At 37.5% G+C, this 26,268-nt stretch overlaps 1 protein-coding gene across 2 annotated transcripts in view; it reads right to left on the bottom strand.

Annotated features, from left to right (window-relative positions):
- The window catches only part of LGR5 (leucine rich repeat containing G protein-coupled receptor 5), a 91,595-nt gene that overhangs the window by 37,176 nt on the left and 28,151 nt on the right, over positions 1-26,268 (bottom strand). For both annotated transcript variants that reach the window (XM_005142570.3, XM_034063360.1), the window contains exons 2-3: positions 16,948-17,019; positions 1,286-1,357 (exon numbers count right to left, since the gene is read on the bottom strand). In XM_005142570.3, the coding sequence (XP_005142627.2) occupies positions 1,286-1,357; positions 16,948-17,019 (144 nt within the window). The remainder of the gene's footprint in view (positions 1-1,285; positions 1,358-16,947; positions 17,020-26,268) is intronic.

Raw genomic sequence — 26,268 nt, 5'->3', positions numbered from 1 at the left:
GATTCTAAGATTGTCATCCTCGTGCTGATTTTGTTTTCATTCTGAAGTGCTTCACTTTCTTATTCTGACAAAGCTGAGAAGATTGACTCTTGAAATCCTTCCTCAGGAAAACGCTACTATGGCAATCGTGACTTTTAACGTTATGAGGAGTTCAGGATTTGGTTTGAATAAAACTTTATCTCTGTAAAAACTGCTGGATTTTTCCCAGTGAAATCAATTTTCTCAAACAGAAGGCTACTATCAATGACCTGACAAATCTCTTTTCTGAAATATCACACCATTTAGCTTACAAAGATTGAAAACCAATTTTTCATTCCAAAATAATATTTTCCTCCCTTTAAATTCAGTGTCATTTACACTGCCTAATATCCCTGTTTGAACCAGCTCCTACATATATAAGAGGATTCTATGTGGGTAAAACTGAACTAGTACATGCTACCTTCAAAATGAGGCATGCTTGGTGGGACATTAGAAATGAAATCATTTTTGGCAGCCCTTAATCTCCTTAGGCCAACAAGAGCTACAGCTGGCCAACTTAATAATAAATGGAGTGGGAAGCTCTTCATATTTCTTTCCCACTTAGGTATTTTTTCAGTAGAGCTTTGTATACTCTTACAGTAGCATCTGGCTTGACTTGATGCTGCCTGGAAGAATGCTGCTAACAATACAGTTTCTGTGATAGGCAAAGATCCCCTCTAGTATAAGTATTGTGAGATGTGGCCTGCTAATAATTTCAGTAACTGTATGTGCTGTCCTATTACTCCAAATAATACAGGGTTTTGTTGTATTTTTTATAATTTATCTCTCAGTAATTACACGACAAAGAACAAGACATGAAATACAAACTGGACTTTATTTTCATGGTGTTCTACAATAATTCTTTTTTTTCCCCCTGGCTCTCAAGAAAAGAAGGCAATTTATCCCAGTTCTGTATGATGATGGAAAGTTCACAAGATTACTACACTTGAAATCAGAACTTTTGAAGCACTTAAAGAAACTATTAACTGAACCTATTTTTACCTTTGATATTATACAGAGACATCTACTTGATGAGCAAGCTGGTTTTAGAATGTCATTAATGCTTTCTAACTTTTTTGTTTAGAATATTTTCTAAATGAAAAAACAAAGATTTAATGATATTCATATGTATCTTCACTTCAATTGAATTGTTCACAATGAGGTGATCAAAATATGTAATTTACTTGATCAAAACTTCACTGGTTAATTAGTTCCCTGGAGCATTTAGGAAATCAGAAATATATCAAACAACACACAGTTTACTTACAGCACTTTAAGACTGAAAAGGCCAGCAAATGCTCCCTTAGGAATGTATGTCAAGCCATTTCCTGCAAGACGTCTGCAAAGTTTGAAAAAGGAAAAGAAAAAGAGTGAATACTTTTTCTCTTCATGTGGAATTAATTTGGTTGTTAAAAAGTGCAACACAGCTATGTTTGAGCGACTGATGCCAGAGGCAGTAGTTTAGGAGCCTTGTTTTGTCATTAATACACTTTTAAAAGCAGGAAAAAAAAAAAGAGAAGTCCTTAGCTGTACAGTTGATTTACTGACAGCTGGACTGCAGAGAAAAAAAGCAATTTCACTGCAAATTGAGTTTATAGGTTAGAATGCACACTGAATTCTTCGTATTGTTCTTTTTAAGGATTACAGCAATCTCAGGAACTAAAATACATGCATACTGACAACAATTAGCATCATTGGGTTTACACTAATCCACTTTTGGAATTGTGCATGTATGATGTTTGCTAGCATTTAAATAATTTGCACTGAAATATATCCACATAGTCATGACCATAGTCCATTTTAAAATAACTACACAGAAAACTACTGCACTTGTGGAACCATAGGTTTTCCTATGAACAGGTAAGGTTCATAAGGTTGGCATAAAATGTATTTGCTAAAATTTGCAGGGCTTTTTTCCCTACTTCTATTGCATCTTTCCCCTGAGAATACCTGAATGTACTTCACAGATCTAGGTGAGTACAACAAATACCTCTGTAAAGCATATTACTATGAGGAAGAGTGCATTCTGTAAGGTTTGTGCTTAGGAAAGAGATTTTGTATTTAATTTGAAATAGAAAAACATTATTGGAACATAATGGCACAGCGGAACTCCAGAGAATCTTGCATTTAGCCTACTTACATCCCAGTTTAGGGTGAATGTGCTATGAAAGCTGTACCCTGTCTGCGAAACTGGTGGGGACTGCTAGGGGTCAGATTCCCAGTAAAGTTCCTTTGTGTCACTAGAGATACAGTGGCTGCTGGTAGCTGGCAGCAAATGTGGGTGGATATGATGTAACCCTCCTTGAGAGTAGATTAAGCCAGGAAGAACTGATATTTCCCATCAGGTAAAACATTGCACACCAAAGCTGCAGACAGTTATCATAGACCAGCTGACGTTGTAAGACCTGACATCTGATATGGCCTCTGGCCCCTTAGGAATGACCACAGGACTAGGCCCAGAAAATGCCTTAGGTACCAAGCTGCCAGAGAAGAACCTACACCACTGAAGGAGGCACCAGAGTTGCCAGTACAGTTTGTGAAAGAGGCCACCTGCTAACGACTGCAGTCCCAAAGATCCAGCAGTGACTGCCTCTTAAACATCTTTCTTTGGAGTTCAGTTGCCCCAGGCTAAGTACAGGGTCCTGAGCACACCTTCTCTTTAGACACCTCTTTCATACAGAAAATAAAGGCAAAAAATTGAGCCATAAAGAAAGAAAACATGATTCTAGATCCCAACTCCAAAGACTTCTCAGGCCATTTTTGGTGTGTGGAAAAGGCTCTTCCTGTACACACACCTGCTGGGTGATGTGATCTGTAACTCCGAGCAAGCGGCTCTTCCTCCCTCTGTCCAATTATTTTAATTGTGCTCTGCAGAGGCACTTGACTTCAGACAGAGCTGCCAAACTTGTCTCATTTTGGAATACACTGCAGTCTGAAGTTGAAACACCTGAGAACTGGGCATGTGCACCTGAATTCCTGCAGGCAATTGAGCGGACCAAACCTGGCTCGCACTTGCTCCAATGTGAGAAACTCACAGGCTGAGCTTATTTTTGTCTGAGGGGCTTGTCCACCTTCAGCTTTCATTCTGAATGAAAATCACAATGCCTTTTGGGTTGTTGCTAGATCAAGCAGGTGTGTGTTGATTATGCACACCACACTGGGTCCCTGAAAGTAAATGGCATTTGTGGGTCACTAACTAGCAGAGGGTCAGGACCTGTCTAAGCTGATCCGAGTTTACAATAAGAGTTTTTTTTGGGAAGACCCGTGACTGCTTCATCCCCACAGCACCCTTTTGCTCTCTTATTTTAATCACATGACTGGACATGAGTCTGGACATGATCCTGGCATGTACCAGAAAGTGAGGAGTCTGCAAAACTTTACTGGAAAAAGACAGGTACAGCTATTGAGGTATAGAAAGCTATGAGCAGAGAACTAAGCTCACACATCCAAAGACACAAGTTGGTGCTCTTTCAGGCCACCAGACCTTAAGAGTGGCTTTGTTGTGGCAATTTTCATAATTGTCACCATGCAAACTGCCTAACACACCACATACTCATACCACCTGTTTGCACTGGAATGTTCTTCATAAAATGGGCTAGCTGGGAAAATCAGACCTGGAGAAGGGCTTTGGCAATTACCAAGGATACTCCTCCCTGTTGCAAAGACAGGACTGCAGTAATTTAATTGGGACATTATGCAGCTTTCAAGTTTTGTTTCAAGATGTAATACTTATTTTTCCCAGGTTCAGAGCATCATTGTGGCTTTCTGTGGTAAGCCTTAATGTTTGGCATTTTTTGAGAATGGAGTGTCATAATTTTAAGACATTTTTGTTGCACCTGTAATCTATATTGAGACACACTTATACACATACATGCTAAACATCTCACTGACACTGAAGATGGTTTCAGTGAGACTCTACTGCAATGGGCTATATTTGAGCTAGTCTCTGATGGCTAAAACTTTTCCATGTAATTTTTTTCCGTTTCCTTTTCTGGCCAGGTTTTCTGTCAAAGTGTTTTCAGTAGAAGATTTGCCAGATTAAACTACTGTCATTCTGACTGTAAGGTCCATTTGGATCATCTGGCCACACACAATATACCACCTGATCCGTCTGCATGGCCCCAGCTTCAACACCTTTTAGAGGAATAACCAAAGCTGACACATGGTTAGTTGTAAGCAAGGGATGTTGAGCCAAGTTCCTGAGCTGTTCTAAGTGACAGTTACCAGTACTGTTAAACTGGGATATATTTTTTTCTCTTTTCTTTGTTTTGTTTCAGATTCCAACCCTTGTTTTATATTCTCCTTCTTTTCCTTTTAGATTACAACTTCTCAATTATTAAATAAACCTTGTACAAACACTTCAGAGAGATGGAACCACAAGTTAATCTTCTTTTTGGTAGACGCATCTTCCGCATTTACTGCTTATGAGTTTTTCAAACCTCAGGTCATTCTTGCAATTCTGCTTTGAATATTTTTCTGTTTGGAAAGAGCTCTCTCTAATTTTGCAGCCAGTGATTAATACTATTTTATACCATATTCCTCTTCTTATGTAGCAGAAGATCATGCTCATCAGATACAGCCTACATATTTCAGCAGAGGGCTACATCAAATATATCATAAATTCCAAAATACGTGTACGTCCATGTAATACTCCTACCAAGTAAACTGGCAACATCAGAAAAGGTAGACTTCTGGCAACAATTGTTTTTTATGTAATGATGTTGTCTGCCCTTCAGTTAACATATTAAATTCTTTCTCATGATGCCCTTTTTGTGATTTTCTGTGGGACTGACTTCAGGCAAACCAACTATCTATTCCCAAGACACTCAGTGAGACCACTTCTGAAAAACGGCATAACAGGAGCATCTTCCCAGGCCTTTAGAATTCCCCAGCATTGTGGTATTTGGTAAAAGTCAGCAAAAATTATTCATTGGGATTGTTGTTTAATTCTTTCAATATTCTTGGATTAAAGTTAACACATCAGCTATTTAAGGCATGCTGTAAAGCTCATTAAGTTTGGTTTATTTATTCCTGACCATTTTTAATGCCTTCTTGTGGGTTTTTTTTTGTGCTATTACTGTGTTCTATTCAAAGTCTTGGCATAGGGGCACATTAAATCCCTTGTTGACACTACAGTACCTGTCAAGTATGTATCAGGGTTTACTCTTCTCCACTTCAAAGATTTTGTTTTCCATTACCCTAAATTATTTAAGGGAAACTGCCCAGTATTTTACCGAACTTTGTATGGACTTTGGGTAGTGATTTTAGTCTGGATGGGTAAATATTGCTTTCCCCAAACAGATGAAGGTAAATATACTATCTGTCTCTGTAGATCAGCATTTAATTAATGATTTCTGAGGGCAGGGATGAACTAGCTTGTTTATAGTGCTTACCTAACCAAATGGTTGGCTTTTATTGTTCGATCAACTTCAATTTTTAAAGGTTATTTATTTCCAGCATTTCTGACTATTTCAGAAGTATCTCACTAACTACATTTAGGCTCAAATGTATCATATCTCTTTAATAAAAAAGTAATCAAAAGTACACAGCACCACTGATTTTAGATCTTTTGAGCTCTATTATTTTAGAATTAGATTTTACTTCTGCTTCTTCATATAATCTTGCAAATTAATGGAGGCTGGAAAAGTTTATGGGGAAGTGTTATCATGTTTCCCTCAGTACTCACTCATCTGCTACCAGTCAAGAGACTAGGATGCTTTTGGCTTAAACTTAGGCTAAGTTTTTATACTAGTGCACATTTCTTTCTAAAATATGTAAAATAAATGTGTTGAGAGAAAAGCATACTGCCTCCATCCTTTCAAATGGCAGTAATTTATAAAGATCGTCGGATCTAAGAAAAGGTGTGTATTGGTTCTCTTTTGAGTGTTGCACATCTGTTTATGGCTACATACTTTTTAGTAAAGGCTGTGCAGCAAGGCAAGGTGGTGGAGCTGCTCTTCATGTGAGAAAGCAAGTGTAATATATCAACCTCTGCCTAGGAATGGATGAAGAATGAGTTGAAAGTTTACAGGTAAGAATTAAGGGGCAAGCTAATGTGTGTGACACTGTTGTGGGTGTTTACTACAACCTGATCAGAAGGAGGAAGTCTAAGAGGCCTTCTATAGACAGCTGGAAGTAGCCTCATGATTGCAGACCCTGGTTCTTGTGGGAGTTGCAAAGATGATTAAGGAACTTGACCATCTGTCTTATGAGGAAGGGCTAAGAGAGTTGAGCTGGTTTAGCATGAAGAAGAGATGACTGAGAGGGGATCTTATCAATGCATACAAATATCTTAAGGATAGGTATCAAGAGGACGAGACCAGACTCTTTTTGTAGGTGCCCAGTGACAGGGTACGGGGCAACTGCTACAAACTGGAACACAGAAAGTTCCACTTGAATATGAGGAGGAACTTCCTTACTTTGAGGATGACAGAGCACTGGAACAGGCTGCCCATAGAGGTTGTAGAGAGTTTTTCTCTTGAGATATTGAAAACCCACCTGGATACAATCCTGTGCATCCTGCTTCAGGTGAACCTGATTTAGCAGGGGTGTTGGACTAGCTGATCTCCAGAGGTCCCTTCCAACCCAAAGCACCCTGTGACTGTTTGATTCTGTGTTTACCCTTTGGGTGTATCCTGACCTCTCCTGCAGTGCAACAGTTCTGAGAAATCGTGGTCAACAAATCAGAAGAACATTCCCAAAGACAACACAACTAAGGAGACACCCACTGAAAGCTCTGAAAATGATCAGAGAGTTTTGCTTTACTTTGATTGTTCTATGACTGAAAAGAAAAACTTCATTCCTCAGAGAAAAGCAAATAAACATGAAGTTGTGACTGAGCACAGACAATTATTTCCTTTACATTTTTAATACGACAATTTTTCTTCACCAACTCAAAACTGCTTTGTGCATGTATTTTTTTCTGCATCAGGACAAGCCTTGCCTTGTACCAAGCATCCCCTCATTACCTGCTGGAATGAAAGGTGTACTTGAAACACTAAAAGGTCTTCTCTCTACACCTAAAAAAACCTGTGGCATTTAATAAAGAAAGCATCTCTCCACTATATGTGAAAACAACCTGTGGTAAATCTATACCAGCTAGTTCTCATTCTCTGCAGTGGGCAGTGACTGTACTATACGGGTACTGGCTGCTTTCCTTCTTTGCTTGAGTAAGATCCAGTAAATGCTGAATAAGCATCTGCGAAACGTATTTCAAAATCTGGTAGCATCAAACCTATAGGAAGGACATGAAAGGAACATAATAGTCTCCTTGGGAAAAACTTATGTTTATATTCATTAATATTCAAGCCATGTTCTAACAGGATTAGCACAATGGAATTTTCTGGAACAAGTTACTGATTAAATCTTGCAAGGTGCTGTAATGTAGGAGAATAGATGACACTCTGGATCTTGGTGTGGCTCAACATATGATAGGAATAAGAAGTGTGAAAGGAGTCCAGCTCCGCTACTGAGAAGTGGAAATACGGTGAAATCTGTTGTAATCCTATTTCAGAACAGATACAGTTAAGTAGAATTTCATTACACTCAAAATTATGGTCAATATATCGGACTCTTATTATTATGCCAGTAAACTATAACAGCAATATGAGAGTGACTCAGTGTTCCTAGGCTAGTGCCAGGGCATGCCCTTTAATACAGATTAGGTTATATATCATTGCATCACTTACGTTGCATTATATGTAATCAGTCCACATGTATCCTATACAGAATGTAACTGTAATTGCAATATGAAATCACCCTTCAGCAGCACAAAGATACTGAGGGATTTCTACAAAAATAATTCCCTGAACTACTATCTTGCCTTGATGTCCCTTCAACTCTGCATTTTATTTCTGCTCACTCACTGGTTTGCTGATTTTATTTAAGGAATGAGAGCAAAGACTGCACATGCTAAGGGAATGCTATCATGAATTTGGATATGCATGTATACATGCAGGTTTAAAGATGAGCAGGTTAACATCAATGCCACAACTCAGTTTTATATTTGCCTATTTTTTTGGAAAACAGATGCTTTATTCTTAATTTTCTATATTATATACTGCAACTAACAAACTCTCCAGACAGATAATTGTAAAGGAATTACAGAGAAGAACTGAGAAAGTAGTGAAAAATCTTTACATTTGTGAACAGAAACTGAAAGTACAGAAGGCTTGAGATAGTGAAAAACCCCAACAGCAGGGACAGCTCTGCTGCTACATAGTACTAACCTTCCTGAATTTGGTGCTAAACCACTAGTGTGCCATGTAGAAAATTCCATTAAAATTCATGTAATCATAGATTGTGTCTTTTATACCTCAGGTACAGATCAGTAATTCCCTTTCGTAATTTGAAACTTCTTTCTTAAAAGCCTGATCTGCCTCTCCAACTGCCATAATTGTTCTTAATAACTGATAAAGATCCATGGTGAAATCTTAGTCTCATTGATGTCTGTGGAAATATTTGTGCTGACACAAGTAGAAATAGGGCTTTCATTTGCATTCTACCTCAACTCTTCTCGTCTTACCATCTTTTCTCTGAGGCATTGTACTAATAGCACTAGTACCAACCCTAAAACTATTATCTCAATTTCTAATAAAGGAAATGGTTGTTGGAGGAGGAATAACACAGAAGTATAGCAGGAAAACATCAATTTACAAATCTCTTTCTAAAACAACTTGTGGATATAAAAAATCATCTCTGTTCAAAATAACCAGTCTTGAAACTTTAGCTCAATTTTTTTTCCTGTCAAGCTTAATCAAAGATACACAAGCACACAGCTACACATACATTTAGTCCAGATAAATAAATATATAGCTGATATATAATTCATATATTTCTACAACCATAATTTTCTTCAGCTTACATATACATCTATAAATAGGTTACACAAAATGTTCTTGAATATCAGAAAAGCTTTGACAATGTGGATACTCATAAAGCACTTTCCCAAAGTCAACTAAAATTTTGAGATAAGACTTTAATGTGATACTTATTAGCAATTATTCTTGAGCCAATGCAATATAAATGAATGAATGGGTGGTTAATTACTGTTTAATTATTAGTTAACTAATGGATCATATCAACATGCATATTTCAAAATGTTTTTTTTAGGAATTACTTTATTAGACTAGGAATTTAAGTGTTATTCTGTATTTTAATTATCTTTTTATATTTCAATCTGTCATGTTAATTAAAGCTGTAATCATTATAATAATATAAAAAGAAATGTGGGTCAAATGATATACTAATAAATCTGATGCTCAGAGAGATCAAAGAAGAAAATGTAAATATATTATCCTTTCCTTAATAAAGGGGAGGGGAGTGTGGAAGTCGTATTTGCGCTGTATATTATGTTTATTGCTACTTACAGTTTAGTTGGAAATTAAATCTGATCTTACTTTAGGGTCTAATTGCCTTTTAAATTGCATGTGCCAAATTCTCATAGGGTGTAAACTGAAATAACTTCAACTGACCTCAAGCAGTTGGAATGAAATCAGTGTGCATTTGATCTTCAGCTGGCTTTGACAGAACAGATCACAGATTTTTGTCAGTTAAGGATATGTTCTAAAATGTACTATTTCTTTCTCTGCTCATAAAAGGCAGAGACTCTTTCTGCACATGGCATGAGTGTGATCCAGTAACTGCTAAAGCCAATTGATCTCTCCTTTGGTGAAGCTGTCCACAGCCAGCGCTGAGAACAAGCCGTTTTGTTCTCAGCACTGCAGAAGGCAGCATCTTTCTATAGGGCTCCAACTGGCCCTTCTGCTACACAGGCATCCAGATACCTGCCTTCTGACTGCAGCAAGGCTGGCTCTCAGGAGCTTCTCCAACACTGGCCAGGAGATCCCACTCTGATTCCCAACAGTGCACCCCAAGGATACAACCAATAAGAGACATAACTTTACTCCTGTGTTTAAAGAATGTTGTCACCAAATCACTACTCCCAGAAAAATCTGAAATTTGCTAAATTCCTTTCTCAGTGCTTAAATGCTACAGCAAGATGGAGCAACAAATGCTGGATTGTATGCATCACATTTCCTAGGCTAGGTCTTCCAAGCATCATTTATGCTTCTGATGCTGGGTTTGGTTTTATCCCAGAAGTGCCAGTAAAGGGTAACTAAAAATAATAATAACAGGCCAGCTGAAGTACACTGCAGTACAACACATCTTGGTCAAACTGTCAATAATGAAAAATGTGACAGCTGTTTCGTCATTCTTGTGTGATATGCAAAGGACATAAATTGTGCAGACAAGTTTCAAGGTTACTGCTGTTTTCTGAGTGGTACAATAAAGCAGTATCAAAGACGTAGGGGAGAAATTACTGCCACTCATGTCTGGAAATCCATAAAACAACTTAAAGAGAAGGTGTTGAGTTTATTTGCATGTGAATGTACTAGATAGAAACATGACATTGGCTGAATTCATTACGCATAATCCTAAGCAAGTGGAAAATTGAACAGTGTAGGGATCAGAAGTGCTCACTGCCCTGAGATCACACAATCTACAAATAGGCTGAACTTCCACTGACAAAAAAAGAAATTATTTCTGTGTACTTGCTACTGCCGTGCACACAGAGTTTGTAAGACTTAAATTAAAATCCTGCCTCAGGATCTACAGATATGTAGCACATTTAATAAAGCATCGTTTCGCCTTAGTTTAATTAAGTATAATGTCACTATCTGATTGATTGCAAAACAAAAAAAAACTTCTTCCTTTGACATTCTAAACTAGTTCATAGTGAATATTGCCAGATTATATATTACAAGTTCCAAAAAGCACTTACAAGCTACAAGCCAAAAATAAACTTCAACACACGCTCAGTAAGAGCAACACAGCACCACTGACAAGGCTTCTTGGCTATCAACCTAGAACATCATTGTTTCCGCTTGCATGCATATCTTACTCCTTTCACATCTACCTTTTTCCTTCCCCCATGTTCTCCTTTTCTGCCACTTTATACCACAGATGCACAGCAGTTCCACTGTTAAGGCTGCTCCATGCAATTTGCATTAATAATTCCAAAATAATTATCTGTCAGCACAAGTTATTCAACAAGCAATGCAAGCATGTCTGGTTTAGTAAGGCACTTGCTCAGTTGTTTATCCTTTTTTTTGGTTCCTCATCTTGTCATTCTTGATAAGGCAGCAAAAAGGGCAGTTTGGAGGGTGTCAGGCTGACACATCCACATGGGAGAGTTCTTTGTTGTTACTTGCTTTGGTGGCAAAAAGGAACAGCAACAAAGGCAGTGACAGTTCCAGAACATCATGGCCTTTAAGTTTTTATCTTGTATGGTAAAAATCTTCTGTGTTTGGGTTTATTCCTTTCTAGTAAACCTAACTGTGTATGTAAAAACTAAGGGAGAAATATACCTTAATTGTTTCCAACTGATTAACTAGACAAACATCTTCTCACTGTTTTTGTGGACATATGGTTAATTTCAAGATGACCGGTGCACTTCCCTCTGTTTGGACTTTGAGTGCCTTCCTGGGTGTATTGAAGCAAAGTTGAGGAGTCACAGCCCTGAGGTATCAACAAAGTCTGTCAGCAACAGAATTGACAATGTACCATGGGTCCCTTGCCTGGTGGGTACCTCACACTGACAAACACCAAGTGTGGCATAGTCTGAACAGACCATCTCTACATGTATGAGGTAAAGAAATCAAATTCACCATTTATGTGAAGAAATCAAATTCACAACTTAGATTGTGCCCAGCTCTGAAATTCCCTATGGGGTTGTAAGTCATTTAGCAGTGAAAGTTCTTGAAACTTTAGCTGACAGAGGTGGCACAGGCAAATTTCCACTGAGAACAGCTCCAATAAAACCTGCTGTGCAAGCACTGTAAAAGGGTATTTAAGTGACATAGGAAGGAAGCATGTGCGGACAGTCTGAGACCACTAGATGCTACTCTATTTTTACTTTTGTTGCGCATGTCAGTTGTAGGTAGTTTTACTTTTTTGCCTTGGAGGTTTTTAAACCTACGCAGTTTAAACTTTGGGAAAGATTTTAGTTATCAAGCATCCTGTCTAAAGGTTGTTGAAGTAATTTATAATATTTCTTTACTTGCTCCAAGAAGTTTTAGACTATGGCTGCAGAACTTTCATGTTTTCTACTAGCCTACATACTAGTAAAAAGTACAGAGTCAGTTTTCAGTGCTAGCCATAATGGGCCCGCACCAGCACAAAAATAAAGACTGTACAAGACCCCAGGAGCTAATGCTCTTGGTTTTCAAAGATGTAAATGATCAGAGCTCAGTCCTACTGCTCAAAGTCAGTGGAGAAAAGAACACCTAACTCCCATTAACAGCTTTGAAAACTTCTTTCTTTTTTGAAAGAGCAAGAAGAAAGTAAAGGGAAAACAATAAATAAGAACAGATGGTAATGGATTATGCCTGGTAATTTAGGACTTCATTTTTATGTATACAGTGGCCTTTTGACCACTTCTGTGGTGTAAAGGGATTTCCACACAAATCATGGTAAGATTTACATGATATATCTGCTACATATTGTAGCTGTAATTTTGCACTTCAATACTCTAGTAAGATGTACTTTTAAAGACACTGCCTAGGTAACTGCTATAATAATACCATGCTCAATCTGAAAAATGTTACATATACATTTAATTGCCTTCAAGGTTTTTTTAGGAAATAACATGGTTGTCAGTAAACTTTCTTGCGCCTGTATGTAGGTTACAATTAATTAAAGGTGGCTTCATTGCTTGCTTTTGTGAAGTGAAATTTATTTGGAACTGGTTTACTCTGTAGGTAAAATAATTGTAAGAAAAGAGTTCTTTGTTGCTGTTTTACTAAAATGCCTATTTTAAGTTGCTGAAAAATAGCAAAAATCACTTGGAGTTTTCCTTACCTGTAAAATTTTTCTGTGTTTAAAATGAAAACTAAAGCCTTATATATGTGCATGTGTGGGTGTGTGTTGCATATATTTATGCATATGCATTTATGTGTAGAACTATATCTAGTTGGAGATATCTGCAGTTTGGTCTGAGTCAAATAGTTTCAAATTATTATTGGCTTTCTTCCTCGCTCCTCATAGAGACATTAATTTAGAAAAGAAAACAGTTTCAGGCACTGCTTTGAAGTGTTACTAATCACAAAATGATATGTCTACACTCATATGTAGCTGCCTCTTAAAAGCTTAGAATTCCCACCCTTGGTAATTCCTCACACATTTTAAAACCCCCTTTTTTTTATGGATTACTCTAATTTGCTAATCTATTAATACAGCCATTCTACACATATTGTAGAATGACATGCATTTACAAATCCTCCATATGAGACTGAGTCTTGGACTCAGGCATACTGATAGATATTTGCAGTTATTTTGAATTTATAATAAAGAATTCGACTTAATGGTGTTGTACAAGTTCATGCAGAGCAACTTGCTGATAATCAAGCAGCTGAAGCATATTTCTTTCTTGGTGGTGTTCCACCATATGCACTTTAAGAGAAAATGAGGCCTGAAAGGCCCATCATTTTCACAAATAAAAAATCTTGCTCCAAACTAAACATTCTAGGAGCTAGAACAGTTCAGTATTCAATGTACCATGAGGTTTTCCAAAATTTTTAGAGGAACTTGCACCTCAGTAATACAGCGTAGTTTCAATATGTTGCACTTCAGTGATCAAAGTCTTTGGTTAAGGATAAATACAAAGCACAATCACCAGATTGCAAGATTACTGCTTGCAGAAGTCTCTAACCTTGCCTGGAAGAGTGGATCAGATTGAGCCTAGAAGATCAGCAGTGGCTGAACCTGGCTTATACATCCTTACTTTAGAGTCAAAACAACTGGTTTAACTGTCATTTAACTGTCAAAATAACAACTGTCCATTATCCCAGTTATTTTGGGATAATGACTTAATTATTATTGCCAAACCAAGCATCTAGGATGTAAGATCTAAGCTAAAACTCAGTGGGATCAGTTGTTAGCTTTTATCAGATTTCTGAACCAGACCTCCAATAAAAGGATTAATAACTCTTTTTTTTTCAGCACTAAAAAACCCTAAAAAGAAAAAAAGGCATTTTAAGCTCCCAGTGTATATTTCAAAAAGCAGATAGATATTTCTAAGATGCATTTTAATTTCATGGAAACATTGCTTTGGTAGAAAGATCTCGTAAAATGTTATTTTACAATGTCTGCAATATGGGCCAAGTTATCTTTTACAATAGGTGCCTTTAACTAAGCCACATAACCAAAACAGAGAATTTTTGGAGAGAGTCCAGAGGAGGGCCAGAAAGATGATCAGAGGGATGGAGCACCTCTCCTATGAAGAAAGGCTGAGTTGGGTTGTTCAGCCTGGAAAGAAAAGGCTCCGGAAAGACCTTTTAGCAACCTTCCAGCAGCTAAAGGGGGCCTACAAGAAAGCCAGAGAGAGACTTTACAAGGGAATGTAGGGATAGGACAATGAAGAATGGCTTTAAACTGAAAGAGGGGAGATTTAGACTAGGTATTAAGAAGAAATTCTTTACTGTGAGGGTAGTGAGGCACTGGCAGAGGTTGCCCAGAGAAGCTGTGGCTGCCCCATCCCTGGCTGTGCTCAAGGCCGGGCTGGATGGGACTTTGAGCAACCTGATGCAATGGAGGGTATCCCTGTCTGTGGTAGGGGGTTGGAACTGGATGATCTTAAGATCCCTGCCAGTCCAAACCATTCTGTAATCCTATGAATTCCTAGATAAGCTGAGAATAAAAATCATGTGGCAAAATAATTTTCATGTGTACAATTGCTGCTCAGAAATTAACACAGGGGAGCATAGGAACTACAAATGGCTGTTACCCCCTCCTTAATAATTGAATATCCAGTTCTCTTTCCATTGTCTATACCTTTTTCTATGTAATTTTAGACTGAAATGTATTACATGCCCCTGAGCACCAAAGAATCTCTCAACACAATGGGTTTGAATCGGCATCAAGGTAATCAGTTGCCTCACCTCTTCAAAGGCTTAATTTTCCTAAGCTTATTTGAAAAGTGAATACAAACTGGAAGGGTTTCATAAAACAGCATCACAGTTAATGAAAAATGGAAATTATTGGTTTGTGTGAAATGAATGGAGAGCTGACTGCATATATGTAAAACAGAACAGTGAATAAATACATATTTTTTGGTACTACCAGTAATAAAGGAATGGAATTACTTAAATTGGAGGAGGGTTATAAGGATAGCAGTTTAGAATTTCTGGTGGAAAAGGTAGGCCCAAATCAAGAATAAGGTAAGAACACTACCAAAGGTCTTGATCAATAAGACGAAGCCTCCTGCTAAACAGTTTCTCAAATAGCGACAAAAGTCTTACTTATTTGGGTCATCTAACTTTAGGCTGTAAAATGAAAGAGTGAAGGTAACTTGGCTTAATGTATTAGAATTTCCTTTGAAAAGCTCAAACTTTTGTTTTTATTTTTTTTTTGTCCTCTTTAATGGCTGGAGAGAAATCTTTGGAATTTTTTAGTAGGGTTATTACAGTTGACAAGAGATTAGACAAGCAAACATGAACGTGATGCAAAAATCCATAAGCAAGGTCTTTGTGACATAATTCATTTCATAAGCACTTGATACTGTTAGTACTTGTGTGTGATGTTATGTTATGTCCATATCTGTATGATACTTGAAAGTTGCACCAACAGCAATACAGACAATGACAACCAAAGAAAAGCAGAAATTAAAAGAAGAGAGAGATCTCAAAGCAAAAATGCTTTCTAAGTACAAGTGATGCCAGTAAAAAAAGAAAGACAAGAAAAGAAAATCAGCCTGCAAACAGAGTATTGTTCAAAGACAGCATTACAAAATAACTTGGGTTTTTTTTTCTAATTTTTTTTTCTTTTTTTCAAAGACCAGGTAGCAAAATTCAAATGAGCGTTCACAAGAACATCAAAAGTTGTCAGTGCAATACCCACCCAAATTACAGAGGACTGTATACACTTCATTGCTTAAAATAGACCATGTTTTTGCAAGAAGGGCAGCACCATGACTTTGCATATCTTACATGGGTTTTATGGTGTGTTAGGAGCCAAACATGCTATAAAAAAGGAGGCTTTCACTTTTAAAAGCTTATAAACCACATTTCATAAGAGGCTGGAGGCCTAGACAATTCTTTTAATCAACTTTTAGAGATATTCATGCAAATTGTGGATGCCAGTTTTTTCCCACACAACCTATGGTGCATCAGTTACAGAGTCTCCATCACTCCTCAGGAACCTGAATTTCCTTTTAAGCCTGGGCCATTATAACTAGGGTCACTGCCAAATCCAGGTCTCATGAATGTACAATACTTTTCACTTTTGGTTAGTCACCATCACTTCAAACAGGCATTCCCCTTTTGATGTTGCGCTTGATTAGCTAGTTTTTGCAGTGTACTTTTCCCCCTCAGTGAATGTACTAGATAGATAGCTTAACTAAGCTTTTTGCAGGATTCTGCATTTTACAGTCAGCCTTCAGGGATGCTAAATTTGAGAGTAAGGAAACAGTAATTAAAAGTGATTAGGACAAGAAGCCTTGATGCTATGAAATGTGGACTCAATTGTCCTTGACACAAGCAGAATGAGGCAGCAGGTTTTGGTTTTGATTATAGCTTTACTTGCGATTTTAATAAACATGAGCCAGTATTCAAACTTTTAATATCCTGCTGCTTAACTATTTCCAAAAAGCAATCCAGCTCTTTTAAACAGCCCTTGTTTAAAAATTTTAATTTGTTTGGCTCTGTCTCTGCTTAGAGAAGTTGTAGCCTCACGGTAACTCTTTTATAAGTTCATTTCCAGAATCACAAGCAATTGGGTTTTTTTTCAACTAAGTGTTTCCGCATGTGCCAGAAGTATCAGTCTGACAGCTTTCCTGCACCGTTTTATCTGGTTCCCACAGTAAGTATTAGAGACAAGCACAGGAATGTGTCTAGTGCTAACTATGCCCATCAAGGATACAACGATACTTACAGCTCTTCCAGGAAGCGGAGATTGTGCACAGGGTTTGAGGGCAGCTTAGTAATGTTGTTCATACTGAGATCACTATAGGGGAAAACAGACAGAGACTTAATATGGCATGCCACAACTGTGGTATCCAGCTGTTCATTCCACACATTTTTAAGTACTACATTAATAAAAATTAGTTCCTCTGCCAAAACTGATGAATCATTATCTAGTTAGCACATTAAACATTCTTCCTTCGTATGAACACAGCTTTGTCAACCAAATATAGGCTGTAGCATGTTCTGCATTTCCAAGGATTTTGGAATGTTTTATCATGCCCTATAAATCAGCTGGAACACTAAACAACCCTTTTATTTTACATAATTTTAATAAACCACTGTACTGTATTAAAATTTACTTGGAGTAGTAAAGAAAAACTACTATGTTTTTTTTGTAGTACTATAGCACAGTTGGTTGACTAGAGAGGCAAAGGTGTACAGATACAAACTACCTGCATCATTCTTTACATTTCATGAATACAGAAACATATTTCTTTTGCTGTACAACCTGCTGCAGGGTTGTACTGATTTGCCTTGACTTACATTAGGTACATCAGGTGTTCCCAAAATCCAAGTTACTTGAGTCAAAGAAATCACATATTTTCAAACAATAAACATCCCCTTTTTAGAGTGCTCTTTTTTTGCAGGTACTCAAATTGCATTAAATAAGTGAAATGAACCATAAAACAAGGGTGTAATGTGATCCTGCTCTGTAGCACACTTCCTGGTGGGGTTCCTTGGTAGTTCCTGGCACAGGAAACAGGCAGCCATATCACCTCTGTCAGGGTTTATTCAAACTATGTTTGAGACTAAATTTTATATAATACCTTTTTATTCTTAACATGTTTTTTCATTGTTTTCCATTATTTTCCCCATGCCCCACAGTATCACTATAATTGCTTTGCATTAAGTGTAAAAGCTGTAAACAGACTGCATAATAAAATTCTGTGTGGAAGATATGATTTATGCAACTACATCAAAATTCCTGTAGACCGTTACAATAAAAATATCAGACCTGCATATTTTATGCAGACATTATGTGATAATTTAAAACTCCCCACTATTTAAACAGATACATACATACATACAAATATATATATATATTTGTAGTGGTGCTTATAGCTTCCAGCCACTTTGGGTAGTATTTAGATAACTTTATTTCTTCCAGCTGTTGAGAGCTTACAAGGTAAATAAGTTATCTGTATGGTGGTGGGTAGACATCTTATTCCTATTCCATCTAGTTCTTATTACTCACAGTCTGTTTCACATTACAGAATATATGCTTTTAGTCAGCATAGTTAATTCTGATGTTTGATCTTTTGCTGAATTTTAAAATGTATAATTTAAAAACATGCTTCACGTAGAGATTCTGAAATAAAGGAAATGTGTTAATACTTTACAACAATTATCAAATCACTGTTGGGTAAGGTCTCCACATTCACTTCAAAATCAAGGTATAATTTGAGAAACATGTACTTATTAAATTCATTCTTTATTTTATCACCTAATTCTTTCATACTGTTTAGCAGGTTATTACCATTTCACTTTGATAAAGGCTCAAAGGATTTATTCTGGCAAAGGAACAAACCCATGGATTTATTTGGCAAAAAAAAACCCCTCATCCACATAGTGAATCATATACTACTGAGTATTAAGATAAGCCCAATATTTTAACAGTATCATTTTAATTGGGAGATTTTCAACATGTCTTAAAGTTTTTTTTTGTAAACATACCAAATCATATTTTAGACATAAAAAAACAGCCTTGGTGGAAGATGGGAGTGATTTATCTTCAGACAGACAGACATTTAGGTCATTCTACATAGACAGCATTAACCACTGCTCAAGGCAGCACCAACCACTGCTCTGCCTGACCAGGGAAACCTTAACCCTGTTTTTCTTGCACATAAATTTCTAGTAGGTAGTACTTGTCTGCTTGTATCACCCACAGGACCCCATCATGACACCAAGGCACAAACAATATACAGACCAGACCCCAGTAGTCTAAAAGGATTGGAAGAAGAGAAGGTGGCCTTCGTTATGTGCTTTGATGCACAATGAGAAAATCACACACGCTTTTCTTAAAAACATCTTTAGACCCCACAGATGGATTTCTCAACAGTGAACTCCAAATCCTAGTGTCTTTTTGGACTTCACTCATGGTAAAGAGTGTGTTCCGCATCATATGATGGAGGAGAACCTCTTTTCCCTGCCCCCTAGCTAGCAACTGCTAGCTCTTTCTAAACCTACTAGTTAAATAGTCTCTTAGACAGGTTCCTTTTTTTCCCAGATTATTCTTTTATTGGGATATAAAGTACAAAGTTGTTTTTATGCAACAGAACTACAAAACATTACCTATGCATATTTTGTAGAATTACAGAATCATTTAGGTTGGAAAACACCCACACGATCATCAAGTCCAGCCCTTAACCTAATACTATGAAGTCTACCACCACAGCACTACATGTCCTTTAAACATGCCCAGGGATTATTTCCAAATTTGTTCAATAATGTCTATCCAAATTAGTTTTTAACACACTAGTAACTAATACACAGGCCATTCCAGTCTATGTCAGTGATGTGCTACTATTGTAGCTAGAAGGGTTTAAGAATATAAGGGAGACTACTGTAGAGAGAGGCAGTATCTCTGATAAAGCTAGCTGATACAGCTGGAAAAACAAAGTAACTTTCAGACACAAAAACCAAAACTCTCTAATTCTTCTAGCTGTACCAGTTGGCTAAAGAGGTGACATTATTTCTCCCTAAAAACCTCAAATTGCTTTCACTGGCAAAGCAGTTCACCTGTGCTTATAGGTTATAAATTCAAAATACTCTTTTGGGTGCATTTAATCCAGATTTTGTTCATGACAAGTCTCATGAAGCACAGATATTCTGAGGGGATGTTCAGAGAAGTGAAACAAACAAAAAGAGTTAATGCAATGAAATCAGTCACTGGGTCTCATGTGAGCAATACTCCAAAGTTCTGGCTTCCTTGCAGTTCTCCAGAGACAAATAAAGGTGATTCTCAGCAAACATGCCAGCCTTTGGACCATATTGCCAAGAAGACATAGCTAGGATGAGATTTATGGCTCTTGCCTGGATCAGGCACAACTCAGCCTGGAAGAGCTAGTTGGTAAATTCTAGGCTTACATATTACTACTATGAAGAACAGTGACAATTGTAATGGGTATGTCTTTTGTCTTGTACTTGCAATGGTTTCTTTCCAAAAAGTGCATCAAATGGGTTTTCTGATTTCTCCTTCAGTGTTAGCCTGTCAAAATCATCAATTTGCTGATTGCAATGGCTTGCACATCAGAATTTGTAGTGCAATGCTGAAAAATATTAAAACCAAAGTACTAGATCTTTAACTATCCTCAGTGAAATGGTTCTGATTTTATACCAGATCCATTCCCCAATTTCCTTTGTGTGCCTGTGCATGTATACTTGAAAGAAACCAGCTGAAACTGCAAACATTTCTAGTCAAATTTGGTAGACTCTTACAAACTACAGTGATGAAAAACTGAACAGTTATTAGCATAATGAAAATCTTTAAATAAACTAGTGTAACAGAACTACTATATCTCAATACCAAAGCGCATGCAAACACCACTGATATCAGTAAGAACAGCATTGTAAGAGTATACTCTGAGTTTTAAAATGTTCTTAATGTAAACAGCAATAGTACCAGATCTACTTTTATGAAAGCTACCTGCATCACAAGCTGACATACTGTGCTGGAAAGGTGATACACTTATTTTGAACAGCCACATGAACATACTACCTATTCTCCCACCAGCACTCCTGCAGCCTCTTTCCAACTGCTGGCTATAAAAGTGACATAACAGCAAATGAAACTTGTATCTTTTCAAAAGATGAAAAGTTTTGCTTCAATGACTGCAATGCCAACACGGCTCACTATAATATCTCAATTATACTCTGTGCCCATCAGTCACCACGTCATCCCTCTGGTGACTTGCAAAAGGAATCCTATGTATGATGAAATCTTTGAAGAATGGAAAACATTGCAAAGTGCACCACACATCTGTTTTTTCTTCATGACTATATGGGCAATTTCTAAGCACTTGTAAAAAAAAGCCCAAGAAGGCAAATACAAGAGGTCTCTCTCCTCTCCAATTTTGTGGTCCGTGCATATACATGCTGGGAAAGTGTTCAGTTACCATCTGAAGAGTGACTATTTCTCAATGAATTCACAAAAGCCAGGAAAAAAAAATTAGTGAACTAGTTCTTAACATAAAATAGATGAGTTTGGAGGCCAAGTTACTACCCTGTTATTAGCTGTTATTGCAAGAGATATTTCAGTGACTATTCATCTTGGAGGATCAATTTTCCATATTATATTTATGTCTTTTAAAGGAGAACAAAAATCTATCTTGGAATATACGCAAGGCTTCTACTGGCTTTCACCAACCTGTTAATCTACTACTATGCTCAACTTCTATTATACTGAATTGTACAAATTGTCTACCCATTGCAGGATTAATATAATCATCCCGTTTTAAAGACAATGAATTTTGTAGAATACTTTACTAGCTCTGCTCTGTGACGGACAGCTATGCTAGCTATCGAATGCATGCCATCTAGTAATGCAAATGATTCACTATGGATATTAAAAATAACTTAATCTGCTAAAGCTACTTCAAGTAGATATATCTATTTGCCAACACTGTAGTAGCAATTCCTATTTCTTACAAATAAATTCCTAGAGCATGTTTTCATTCAAGGGTCTCAGTAAACAAATAGAATAATAATTACCATCATTTCACAGAAGTGGAACTAAGACACCTAATGGCAAAATGACATGCTCACAGTCAAATAGCAGGTTACACGCCGTGGAGAAACCAAATGCTGATGACTTGTGCAGTACCTTTTTCATTAGCTCACACTGTTCACCCTGTCGCATTTACATTGGTTTTCCAAATGGTGATGTAAAAGCTGCCAATAGCCTCAGAAAACAATGACTGCATTTTCATTTTAATGGTCCTAGATGATATGTCTTCAAAATCAATATGAAAATTGGTAGTCATGAATTTGTATGCTTAGTACACCCATGCAGAGCAGCACAGAGCAGAGCAGAAGCATGCATAGATAGGCATTTAAGTGCTTCCTGACAATTAAATCATAGCACTTCTTCTCACAACTAGCTTCAAACTTCATCTGTGGTTCTTTGAAGGTCTCCAGTAAACTATTAATAATATGTGAATTTCCACTAAATGATTCACTTTTGAAACACTGCATCTTTGTGTTTGGAAAATTTCCAGGAAAAAAAGTGGTAGATTTGCAGGAAGAAGCAGTAAAGAGAGTTATAATAGACATTATACAGAGCAGGCAATCTATCAAGGTATTCACAGTAAATAACAAGTGGCAATAGCATGGATATTTCTGCCCTTCTTCACATTCATACAAATGCTAAATTAAATAATTAAAAATTAATTATCCCATGTAATATTATGTGTAACAGCAAATTATCATCAACACATCCTGTTCTATACTTTTAAAAATTAATACAGAAGTGATGCAAGGCTAAACTAGGATTGCTTCTTACACATTTTTTACAGAAGATTTCTGCTATTCGACATTGAAGTTTATTGTTTCTAGAGATCCTACACCTTTGTACTAAAACATGCCCTGCAAAAAGCAAATGATGTTGGGTGGTCGCATGAGTATAGACCATGCAGTGAAAGTATATGCACCTGTGCACCTCACAAAGCGCTTTATGCAAGTAAATGTAAAGTACTCCCACTACGTCATTACACTGTCCTTCCTTTCCTTGGCACACCAGTGGTGCTTGTTGCAGCAGTGCATTTTGCTTACACTGCAACTGCAAATACGTATTGATGGGAAGGATCAGGTGCCTTGAATGTAGGGAAGCTTCAAAACATCAGCAGGGCTCTGTCTCTGTCTGTTGGTGTGTTTTGGGCAAATATTAAGCATCAGATACTAGCAAACCAGGCTGATAACCATGTCTGGATTCAACACAAGCTAATAAAATGCTTTGACCAAACTTCTGCACTCCCAGCACCTGCCAGTGGGTTTCTCTAATGTCACAGATGGAAAAATTTGGCTTATTACTGCAGAAGCTCTGTAACAAAGTCATTTTAAACAGCATGCATTATTCCTGAACATAGTAGGCAATTCTGTCATATAAACAGCCATCAAAGACTAGGCTGCAGAACATTTGTGAAGCAAACAAGTACGTGCATGATTAATCTTTTCAGGAAACAATTTTGCCATTCAGTTTATCCAAGACTCCAGCAGAGGGAGCAGGGCAGAGCAAACAATTAAGGTCAAAAAGAAAGTAAAGATCAAAGATCAGATCAAACACACACAGTGCTGAATTAATCTGACAAGCACCTGACATTTCATTTTAGGTACAAAGATTCTGGCTTTCTGCTTTTTTTTGTATGTCAAATTCACGATGCTCCCTACATGAAATTATCCATTTACTTTCAAAGTTGATTCAGGGCTGTTCATTTGGCATGAAGACTCAGTTTGCTAAGTAATAATTACCAGGGTAAGTAACAAAAACATTCCAACATGTCAATCATTTACAGTACTCAACTCACACATTTTAAAGCTTTAGTAACTAAAAAAAATATTTTATAATACAGAAGCCAGCAGGAGCAATTAAAAGAGGACTAAATGGAATTCCTCTTTCGCCCATGCCCACAGATTGCACTCGTATTATTTTACTTCGTGAGTTATTACTTCTTTCTGCTGCACTAGTTCAAATGGACTATGTAAGTCCTGCAGACACAATTAATCATCTTCAAATACAGAATACACAACAGAAAAATATATCAGTTTTTATTGTAAATTATGAGGACAACTACTAGAATGTTTGTTCTGTTTTTCATCATTACCTGTTTGTTTATCACATACTGTTTCTCTTATTTTTGATGAAGAACAGTGGAGTTAGATTGAGAAAAGATATTTATTAGAAGTGACCAAGTCCAGGAAAAAAAACCCCAAACCTTGGTCTCTCCTAGTTTCAAGATATTTTCTGCAGCTCTAGAAGCTGTAAAAAGCTTTTACAACTATTTGTTGCAAAAATTACAAAAATACAGGAAAGCATTTTTATTTTTTTTTTCCCTGGATGGACACATTCACCCATTTTAGAATTGGGGGTCCAATTTTCTTCTAATTCCAGGTCTATAATTTCATTCCTCTGAATTCAGTGAAGCTGTTCCTAAATTATAGTAATTTATATGACAGGAGAGCATCCACAAAAAGCACAGCATATTTTGCTTATTAGTATACTACACCTTGACTACAGCAGAATCTAATTCAAAATATATCTCAGTGTAGACAGACTTCAAATACAATCTAAAAATCATAAAGTACAGCCTTCCCAAATCAAGTATTGTGGGCTCCACAGCCAACTGGCCTGAATACTCAACTGGAAGTTGTGCACAGCATAGACTACATGCTACACAAGCCAATTTAAAACTCATCACCAAAATATCCAGTCTTACTTCAGTGAGACTTCTTAGAGTAGAAATGAATCAGGATTAGCCTGATTTCATTCATAACAAGATACATAGTCAGTTATTAATTTGCCTCAACTAAGTTCCACAGCATGGACTGGAAGAATGAAAATGCAAACAGCTTTGAGAGCATCTGCTACTAATACATTCTAACAGTGATGGTGTAAGTTTGAGTATCTGGAAATCTGTGCACAACACACCTGCATTTAGAGCAGGAAATATATATCCTACATTACACAGTGCAAAGGTCCCTGAGGTACCAACAAGTGCGCTAGGTCCAGCGTTGGAAGTGGAAGTTACATTACCATATTAGGTGCTCTCGGAAAGACTAATTATCCCAGGTACAGCAGGATGATACTATGACTAATTTCATAATTTCACAATGCAGGGTCTCTGCACAATGCTCCTTTCTGTGATGTAATTTAGCAGTTGTCATCTATATCAACTCTGTATTACCAAAGTGTTTCCCTGCAAAATACACATACTCTGGACTGGGTGAAATTCTGGCCTGGAGAAGGAAATGGCAAAAATGTCATTCAGCAAAGACAAGAGTCCACCTCTTTGATCCCAACTGCTCCTTTTACCTCAGAGGAGTTTTCAGTAAAATTTCTGTTAGCTTCTTCACTACTCTTATTCTATAGATTCCTATTTTCCTTTGCACTGGTGTTGAATCATAGAATTATAGAATCATTTGGGCTGGAAAAAAACTTGAAAATCTTTTGAGTCATTGAGTCCAACTGTTTACCTAACACTGCCAAGTCCACCACTAGACCATGTCCCTCGGTGCCCCATCTATGCACCTTTTAAACACTTCCAGAGACAGTGATCCCACCACTTCTCTGGGCAGCCTGTTCCAGTGCTGGACAGCCCTTTTGTGGAAGAAATATTTTTCTAATATCCAATTTAAACCTTCCTTGGTGCAGCTTGAGGCCAATTCCTCTTGTCATTTGTTACCTGGGAGAACAGACCCAACACCCACCTTGCTACAACCTCCATTCAGGTCTTTCCTGAACCTCCTTTTTTCCAGACTAAACAACTCCAGTTCCCTCAGCTGCTCTTCATCAGACTTGCTCTCCAGAGCCTTCACCAGCTTCTCTGCCCTTCTCTGGATATGTTCCAGCACCTCACTGTCTCTCTTGTAATGAGAGGCCTCAAGCTGAACACATTATTTGAGGTGCAGCCTCACCAGTGCCACACACGGGGGCAATCACTTCCCTAGTCCTGCTGGCCATGCTACCTGCAATACAAACTAGGATGCCATTGGCCTTCTTGTCCACCTGGGCACAACCTGGCTCATGGTCACCCATCTTTCAACCAAAGCCCCCAGGATTTTTTCCACCAGGCACCTTTCCAGCCACTCTTCCCCTCACCTGTTTTGTTGCATGGGATTTTTGTAATGCAAGTATTGGAGACAGCACTGAGACATGTTGAACTCCATGTAATTGACCTCAGGCCATCAATCTAGCCTGTCCAGATCCCTGTGTACAGCCTTCCAACCTCAAGCAGTTCAACCCGCCTGAATGATGGAACTTGTCTTAACACTGCATTGTCACTTCTGCTTTTATTATAATTTAGATGTGACAGCAAAGTCCTCAGGTCGTCGGTTTTATGAGAGTGTTCTTCTCTTAGATGGAAGATCATGCAAGGCTAGACGAGCTCCATCTGCCCAGGTTTAAGGTTATGAGTTTTCCTTCTCCTATGAGGAAAACTTCTAACTTCAAACCTAGGCAGCTCGCTAAGCCATGGCAGATAAACCTCAGGTGTAAAGGGTGAGGGCAGTTCTG

This window comes from Melopsittacus undulatus, chromosome 5 (genome assembly GCF_012275295.1).
Source record: "Melopsittacus undulatus isolate bMelUnd1 chromosome 5, bMelUnd1.mat.Z, whole genome shotgun sequence".
Taxonomy (NCBI): Eukaryota; Metazoa; Chordata; class Aves; order Psittaciformes; family Psittaculidae; genus Melopsittacus; species Melopsittacus undulatus.
The sequence above is the reverse complement of the archived record's forward strand: the minus strand, read 5'-3'. Positions and strand labels throughout refer to the sequence as shown.